At 31.9% G+C, this 9,679-nt stretch overlaps 1 protein-coding gene across 1 annotated transcript; it reads left to right on the top strand.

Annotated features, from left to right (window-relative positions):
• Positions 1–2,600: 2,600 nt before the first annotated feature.
• On the top strand, positions 2,601–8,763 carry LOC124451463. The gene is made up of 2 exons (XM_047002090.1): positions 2,601–4,735; positions 8,488–8,763. Exons 1-2 carry the CDS (start codon positions 2,814–2,816, stop codon positions 8,504–8,506), a joined length of 1,941 nt encoding a protein of 646 aa, XP_046858046.1. The 5' UTR covers positions 2,601–2,813; the 3' UTR covers positions 8,507–8,763.
• The last annotated feature ends 916 nt before the right edge of the window (positions 8,764–9,679 follow it).

Here is a 9,679-nt window from a genome sequence, read left to right as displayed (position 1 = left end):
CGAAGACAGAAAGATGCTGAAGTTTTGCTGGTTTGACGATATTAACAAAGTTCACCGATGCTAAAGAAATACAAGTTCCGACGCCTACCATTTGGTCTAACCACAAGTCCTGCAATATTATATACTGTTAGTCTTCACCACGTTTCTGAAAATACAAGAATGTCGATCAGAAATAGTCTCCTTATTCGTTATCTCCTCGAGTCGTTATATGTTTGATTTCGCTGGTGGAGCTTCTAATGAACGAAGCTCTATACATCTATCATATATCTTGAAAATTAATGAGCGAGGAGGATTCAAGATTCGAAAATAGCATTCAAACTCGCAATATGTCCGAAATGTTTATCGCGAATGATGAAGATCGACCGTTTGTTGACGTGGAAAATGAAAAGGGTCATCATATTGTTAAGCATCAAGGAAAGGCAAGGCGATGAGCAAGGCCCTTGAGGATTTATATGTTTCAAAAAGCTTCAGCTAAATGCTGGACCAAAGGCTTCAAAAACTTGCTATTATTTTTAATTTCATTGATGTAATTCTAGACAGTAACACCTCCTTTCATCGCCTTTCTTTCTTTTCGTTGCTTACGTCATTTCTTTGTAACAACTATTTAAGATCACGCATGCTTGTAAACAATGACTTAGCTATAATGACTTTGAATTAAGTCAAATATTGCTTTGAATCTTGTCTCTTGGTTTTATAACTCGAATCTTGAGTTTACCAGATGATGTTTTTTGGAGTGTGTTTTTCCTTTATTTTTTGAAATTGTTGGTTGGAAAAGGATTTATACAATACATTTGTATAAAGGAAGTCGGAAATTTGCATCTCGGAAGTGTCAAAATTTTGAACACAGGAAGTTGGAAATCGGAAATTTTATATCTTGGCATCAAGTCCCGTAGAAATTGGTTTGACGATATGACGTCAAATAATTTCCATCAGCGCACACGCTGCTAAGCCTCAAAACAGCTCAAATGAAGCACTTGAAGATGCGGTTTTGTTCAAAATGAAGCACCTGATTTCATAATCTCAAAATATATTTTGTAACCCTTGCATACAAATACAACTTAATACCAACATTCTGTGAGATGTAGTTCTCCTTTACAGTTTCAAATCCCTACTACACACATTGAAAAAGAATGTTTGATTCTATAATTAGTATTTCTCAATCAATCACTATTTATTATTCTAAATATATGTCTTTGATGTAATTGTAAGTCATTCAAAATCTGTCATTAAATTGTAAGCTGTTTTCTTAGCTACCGGTGATGACATGGCGTTCTTCTTCAAGTCAGAAAAGTAAACATTTTTATGTTGGGGAAATTGATTGTTGATCATGGTGGTGAAGCTTTGAGAATAACTTTGAGAAAACAAATGTCAGGTACTGAATTATTCTTTTTCTTGAATACCACTAAAAATAGAAATAAGCTTTTGAGAATAAAGAAGAAAATAATCAGGCACGATGCATGGATTCTTTTGTATCCAGATCCTCCAAGACTACCTGATGAAAATGATTTTGACATTACTCTACTTTGTGTCCTTTTGCGCACTATTTGCAATTTAAAACAACCGAATAATCCTATCTGGACAAACAAACCTAATGCCACCGATCATTCAACCGAAGCCGATATTACCCGTATCAGGTTATATCGTAATGAGTGTTATGCTCACATACCTAACACATCATTTAGCTGACTTTGAGACTTTGTGGAAGGAAGTTTGCCAACCAATAGTTCGTTTAGAATAAGTCAGCAAAAAATAGATCAATTAAACCAAGAAAGAACTCAGTCGATTCTATGTCTAGTAGGCTTGAAACAACAGTTAAGCGCCGGTTTTGTATTTGGAACCGATATTTTGACCAAAACCTTGTAAGTTGTACTTTTTGAGTGTGATTAGTAATCAATATGAAACATTTTGGAACACAGGAATGGGTTTTTGATGAGTTTTTGGCTTGGTTTGAAGACAATACTTCTCAAAATCGTGCATTTGTTATTTCTGCTGTTGCTGGAATGGGTAAGTCTGCAATTGCAGCAACTTTATGTAAACGTTATCCAAGCTATTTCGCCGCAGTTCATTTCTTTCAACACAATGACAGTCGTTTCAATGATGCCAATGTACTTCTTCAATCTTTAGCTAGGCAAATTGCTCGTAACTTTCCTGCTTACAAAAAACTTTTAGAGGTGAAACTTAGTAATGTCTCAGAGCCTCTGCGTGACATGAATGTTGAAAGACTATTTTCCTTTCTTTTTACTGAGTTGTTTGAAAAAATCACGGAATTTCCTAAGCGGACTTTAATTATGCTGGATGCGCTAGATGAATGTGATTATCCAGAAAGCCTTCTCCTGGCTGATTTGTTAGATAATCATTTGTTCAAACTTCCGCCTTGTTTCTACTGTAATCACAACAAGACCTAACAAGATTGTCATATCATATTTGAAAACTAAATCCGCTCTTCATCAATTTCAGTGATGATGATAACTTGAATGATGTAAAATTACTAATTGATGAAAGAATTGGTCCACTAACAGAGTTTGCATCTTAAGGAAAATTTGCTAGAAAAGTCTGACGGACTTATGTTGCTTGCATCTCTCTCCATAAATTAAAATCAGGATTCGTTCAATGGATACATACCAAAGGATCTCAATGAATATTACGAAATTTCCTTAAAAAGAATAAGTGACGAATTAAATTCATTTCAAATCAGTAAAGAAAAATTTCAGTCACTTTTAAATGCATTAGCAGTTGCTAAAGAACCCCTTCCTTGGGAAGTAGTTGAGGACATACTTGATTTCAATTGCCTTTCATCTGTGGTTAGAGAAATTATGTTGTGCCTTTTTACTACCAATGAAGAAGGACATGTGTCGTTTTTCCACAAATCTTTATCTGATTGGCTGGCTGGCGAGTGTAAACATAATTACTCTGTTAATACTACTGATGGTAATCGAGTTGTTTTAGCGTTTTGTTCAAGAACTTTAGACAATCTCAAAGCTGTCGACGTGGACTACAATAACTTTGTTAAGCGGGCATCAGTAATGTATTCAGTCAAATATTGGTTTCTTCATATGCTTGCTATTTGTGATAATGATCAAGTCGTTGAATATGTTGGTAAATATCTTGTTGACTTAGATGTTTTACTTGCCTCTGTATCGATTGATAGACGTCGTACTTTGGAAAACTTTCGTATGATAAGCTCTCATAACATATACTTTCATCTTTCTGAGGGCACTCGACTGTTATTTAATGACATTTATTGTGTTATTACGAGGAGTTTCTTGAATTCCATAATTTTTTTGCAGTATGTTGTCAACGAAATCAAAGATCTTGCGCCAAAAGCTTCCACAATGCTTAAAACACGTTTCAGAGAGTCTTCTTATGTTGAGCGCCTTGATACGCGTTTTGTATTAACTCCATTTTTACGTTTAGCGCGAAACTTGATTTCAGTAAATGTATCGCGACATTATGACTATGTCGTCTGTGGTTATGAAGGGTTTATAGTGCAACTTTTTTCTCTGACAACAAACAGGTGTTTATGGATAAAAGATATATCCGATCAGTTAAGTCTAAGTGAATTGAAAGCATTTTGCGTTGTCTTTCATCCTTTCACCGATCTGATCTTCGTTTCCCAATTGGATAAAGTTCTAAATGTTGACAGGAAAGTTGTCTCTAGTCCTTTTCATTGTGATGATTCAACTTCTAAGTTCTTTACTAACAGTTGTTTTTCCAAGGATAAGTACACAATGGTCACTAGTTACAAAGATATTTTGACTGTATGGGACGTTGAGAAAGGTGAGAAGATGCACAGTGTTATATGCAGCAATGTGACATCCCTGTGTTTTTCCAATTCAAAAAAATATTTGGGTGTCATTGATGAAAAAAACGTATTTCAAACATTTGACGTAACGAAGGATTATAAGTTATTCGATTGTTCACCTTTTGAAAATGATGCAAAGCGCTATCGCTATTATGATAGAAAGTTTCGTATTCTTTCCACTGTTGGTCTTCATTCTTGGTCTTGTGCTTTGTCTCATAGTAAGAAAGTTTTCATTGTCAATCCTAGTCAAGAGGCACTTCCTGGGTTAGATCTTGAGCGTACACTTGGTTTGTGTTCGCTTGATCCCTTTGATGATAACATGTTAGGCGTTTCTTTGATTAATTTCACAGGATATCATTATTATTTATTGAATGATAACAATATACTTTTATTTGATTATGGACATGCTTCTCATCTTGTTTTAATGGCGCGCACAATTTTAACAAAATCTTTGGTTCTTGATAACCAGATAGTTTGCTCAAATGGCAACTTTCTGTATCGGAGAGATAAAGAAACGTCATTCGTCATAGTGAACAATCTCACTACAGGAGACTTTGTTAACAAGGAACGTATTGTTAATGGCATGGTTGCCGTAGAAAATGGAGTCATTTTGCTTGCGGCAAAAGCCATTCCTGAGCTTTGGAATAATGATTTGACAAAACTTATTTATAGTTTCGATGAACTAAAAGGTACAAACAAAATTTTTGAGGTAAGTGATGTATCATTTGCTTGTCAAAAAACTGATTCTATTGTGTTTTTCAATGTTGAAAACAAGCGAAAAGAAATATCAATGAATTTTGAAAATTATCGAAATGTGCACGTATTGGCATGTAGCTCTAAGTATCACGTGTTTGCGAAAACGAAAGAAAGAAAGAAAGAAACTTACTATTTGTGGCACAAAGATAAACTAGTTGATGGTTGGAGTGGTATAAAGTTTAAGTCCTTAGCTGGAGGCCGGCTTCAGCTAATGCGTAGAAATCATAAGTTAAATCACGCAGATTTTTCACCATCAGCTGATAAATTATTAACAAGTAACAAGTTTATGTTCATGAAAGTCTTTCACATTAAAACCATGCAAGTTATTTATACTTTAGATGAGTTCAATTTGTCAGGTAAGTTTGTCTTTATTGATGATAGATTTATAATTTGTAGTAGCTTAACGCTCATTGATTTGAAGTGTTTAAGAAATAAAATTAGATTACCCTTTGTCAATAAGCTTTGGAAGACATTTAGAAACTTTATATTTTTGTCGTAAAAGCCAACTTGCCTTTACCTTATTTACTGACCTACAAGTCCCAGTAAATTGCGCAAAATCATCTTGCCCGAGAATAAATTTCATCGTCATCTCAACTACATTAGCTGAAAGTACATCTCATTTATTTGGTGATCATATTTCGGGTATTATGATTTCATTGTGCAACAACTTAAATTTACATCATTTTTGTTCGTTATTGGTAAAGTAGTAAGTCATTAACAAAATTTAAAATAATCGAAAATGCAATTCATAATTGCAATGACACATGTAAGTGTAAAATATTCAGTATCAACAATAAGGGCGATTACCAATAAAAACTAAAATTCCTAAATAAAAAATGAAACTTAAATAACAATATAGAACAGGGCCACACACAAACGAATTTTGTGTTTAAACACAATAAAAATTAAACATGAGGAGAAATTTACTTCAACGACAACACAGATTTATTATAAAAAGTTCTACTACAACGCCATCAAATTATTGGTAGCTAGTTGTCAATCAAAATATATCTGAGCATTGCTGTTTCGTACTTCTATGTCCACTGCTTTTTTAGGCTTTCTTCCTATATGTTAAAGCATTGTTGCTATATTAATTTTACATCAAATATTTTGGAATGGTAGAAGAACTCACATGATAATTTGCATTTTATATGTATGCTTGCTAAGATATAGTAAAAAACAACATTTATTTCTGAGGAAAATCATTATCTAACAAACGTCATTTTTGTTCTTCTTTGTTAAATCATTAATGATGAATTTGCATCTTTCATTGACTAATTTTTGTTTTATGCATGATCTAGTTGTTAACATTATCATCAAAATAAGGTATTTATGACCTCTGCGGTGCCGATGCAGTGATCTGACCAGTGCAGTGAATTGACAAAACAAGGTATCTGTTAGAACAACCAAATTGTAAAAACAGTATTTTTATGAAATTCTTTCTCTGGATAGACGTATGTTTGCAAACCTAAGTAGGTTTCGTTGATTTTCCATTCGCTGAATGTGGGCAATTTCAGAATGTTTTGCTCTCAAGACAATAATATAAAAATGAAAACAATTTTTGTCTAAACTTATATACAGGAAAACACTTCTTAAAAAAAAACTTTTATATACTAGAAAATTAAAAAGAAAAATTTGAAGTTGTGCATAATTACCTTGCAAATGTTTTAGTGCAAGATGGTTCAATTTTGCATATTGTACGTTTTTAGTTATTTGCGTTAAAAACAAATTGTTAACCAACACTATCTTGCACTAAAATAATTTTAATACTTTAATAAATGAAAAGTTATGGTAATATTCGCTTTTGATAGTAAAATACCTAAATATCAATGAAGATATTATAGCTAACTAACAGAGACGAAGCTGGCCCAAACTTTTGTTGTACAAATATTTTTGTGATCATTTATGAACGTCGTTAAGTCATTAACAAAATGAATTGTAGCTTTACCAAGTTTTTTGGAACTACCAATTTGGAATAGCTTCGCCTGAGTGTGAAATAAGAAAATTGCATTCAAGAAAACAATTAATAATCTGCCTTGACCATCATGATAAACAATGGAACAATTTTGGCTGAACGATCCGAATTTTTTTTAATTTACCTTGCACAAGAAAATAATTTTATTGACTTTTATCTTATCACACAAACATATAAAATGCAAACTGTTGTTAGTTATTGTACCATAGGTTATATTTTGTTTATATCTACACCACAAACATATAATGTGTATGCAAATGTATTCAGTGTAGGATAGTTTTAATATTACACGTTTTTCGATATTCTTTTACACCAAAAACAAGTTGTTACTAATTAAATCAGTACTATCTTGCACTGAAATAATTTCTTAATACTTTTTAATTATTGCATTTTGATATACAAAATATCTACGAGTTAAGTTGTTAAGAGACAAAGTCAGCCCAATTGCTTCTTCGGTTATATAAATATTTTGATCTTTATCAAATTGAAAAACGTAAATTTATAATAGAAAATGGTACCTTTGCTAATTTTTCAAGAAAAACTAAAATTTGGCTGTCTTTGTCACTGATTGTGAAAAAGTAAATCGTAACTCCACAAGAAAATGACTTCATGATTGACGTTCATCATCTTTATAAACAATTTAACCATTGTGAATGAACATTCCAAACCATGTGTTACTGTATGAACAGGAAAAGTTAACAAAGTCAAGAAAGTTTTGCAATATAGAGAAAGAAAACAAAGGACAATGTCATACATGGAAAGATGTTTAATGACAAGTTTTTAACTTTTACTGAAAATTGATATCAAGCATTTTTAAAGTTTGAACACTTTTACTTTGTGAATCGATATTTTGTGGAAATAATTTTTAACAACATCAACTCAAACATCAGTGGACATACTACAAGTTACTTTGCCAAAGCTTGATATGTTTATGGCGGCTGTAAAATTCCATCGTCAACTCTTAATTCAAACATTAATACAAGAAACAGAACCTTTATTTCAGGAAGTTACGTAATGAAAGAAATGACAAATTTATGTACCATGGTTCTCTGTGGATTTATTGTTGTACTTTGTAACGTCAGGGTCACGTGTTTTTGAAATGTCATCTGTTGTCAAAATTGGAAGATGTGAACTTTTACATTTTAAAATGGTGAAGCTTGTTGTTCACTTTGTTCACATTTTATAAAACTGAAGCGTGAAAATTATCATCTCAAATGGATGTTTTGATGTGAACATATAAGTAATCATGAGAGTGAATGAAAAGAATTTGATTTTATTGCATTGTGGCTATTAGAATATGCTAAAGTGATTTTTGGAGTTGCATCATTAATTGAAGCAGTTCTTCATCTAATCCCTGCCATCGTAAAATCATAACAGTTAATCGCCTTTCTCATGCTCTGAAATATTTATGTACTTGAATGATACTATAACCTGTGTGCTATGAATCACACAGGTTATAGATCATAACAGCAACATGTCATGAAAATTCAAAGCAAACGTCAACTATGGATGGTTGTAGAATAAAAGTAATCAGTTTAGTTCATATAATGGCCAACAAATCATTCACAACAAAATGACTTCAACATGTAAGAACTACATCAAGTTACGAGAATGAAGTTTGTAAAATTTCATCGTCTTTGTTTTGCAAGAGTGTCACATTTATAAATCCAGTGTGTTTTATATTTTGAACGATTTTTGATCATTTTTATTTCATATTGTTGTACATTGTTACGTATAGTATAGTTACGTTTTGCCTTTTAAATTTCAAATGCTATGAATAAATGAATCCCATAACTCAACTCCAATTTTTGTATTAATAGTAATTTGCCAACTGCCATTTGAAGAATGAGATTCCTCGTGCTTTAAAAAAGAGTTATCGTATCTTGAAGTGAAAAATAATATTTTTTAAAATTAGCATTGAATAGTTGTATATAATAACTTTCTCACTATTCAGAGACATCATTTTTGGGTAACTGTCATTTTGTAAATCAAGTTGAAAAATACCCGTATTGTATCAAAATAGAACAATTGGAGTTAGTATTTTAAAGACTTGTTAAGATTCATTCATTTAGCATTTATAATAAATAATGTAAGGATGAACTTTCTTTTTGCACTGTGCTTTTTTAAGACGTGTTAACATAGTTTTATCATATTAGTATTTTAATGTAGAAGATAATCGTTGTATCAATATGTTTTCTGCAAAATTGTTACAATATATGTGTGTTGATTATATCGTGTATTAAATAGCTTTCATATTTGTCCTACACTGAATCTATATTGAAACCTTCAGGGGACAAATCTTGCTATTTCCTTGGAGCATACAGAATGTGTCTTGTTATTTAGGGAAAAGAGTAAATGTTTGACAGCTTTTCAACATCAAAATTTCCTTGGGAGATTCGGCAGGCTAAATTCCGTTGCAAGTACTATAGGTGACCACAGCATTTTAGGTCGACTTCCGAGTGTTTTCTTAGTTCTTTTTATTAATAGTTGATTTTCGTCGCTTAATAAGCTCGAGAAACGGTTTTTAGTTTTCGGTTTGGTGGCTCTTTTATTCGTTATGATATTAAAATAAGCGGGCAACACCTTTTCACTTGTTTTCCTGGCAGTAAACCGTCCATATATTTCAAGTCATGTGACTACTAATGAACCAATCACAATTACTAAACACAGCACCTATATAACAATACAACTAATTGTATAAATAGACATAATTCGAAAGTTCATTTGCTGATTTGAATAGTTTGCAGTATTCCAAATCTAAATCAAAACTTTCATGCACATCATTAGTCTCCTAGAATTTAGTGGGACATTATGATGAGAAATTAAATTTTCAGAATATGTTGAATTTTATAATACTGTTTTTGATACATCCTGTATTTGTTCCTTTTGGGAACATCCCATTATATATATATGTACGTAAAGAATGGTTCACAAGGTGAGATCATCAGCTACAATTACATCTTTTACACGTAGAATCTTATCAATTTTTTTACATTAAAGTTGTAGGAAACATATACTTTAATACTAATGACTTAATAGTTTAATATGTAATTATAATTAATAAGAATCGGATATGTTGACAAGAGCTATATTAGGGATGAAAGCTAGTGAGAAAACAACAAAGAACGTAGATAGAACTTAAAGGT

The sequence above is a fragment of the Xenia sp. Carnegie-2017 genome, unplaced genomic scaffold, assembly GCF_021976095.1.
Source record: "Xenia sp. Carnegie-2017 unplaced genomic scaffold, XeniaSp_v1 HiC_scaffold_24, whole genome shotgun sequence".
Lineage (NCBI taxonomy): Eukaryota > Metazoa > Cnidaria > Anthozoa > Malacalcyonacea > Xeniidae > Xenia > Xenia sp. Carnegie-2017.
The sequence above is the reverse complement of the archived record's forward strand: the minus strand, read 5'-3'. Positions and strand labels throughout refer to the sequence as shown.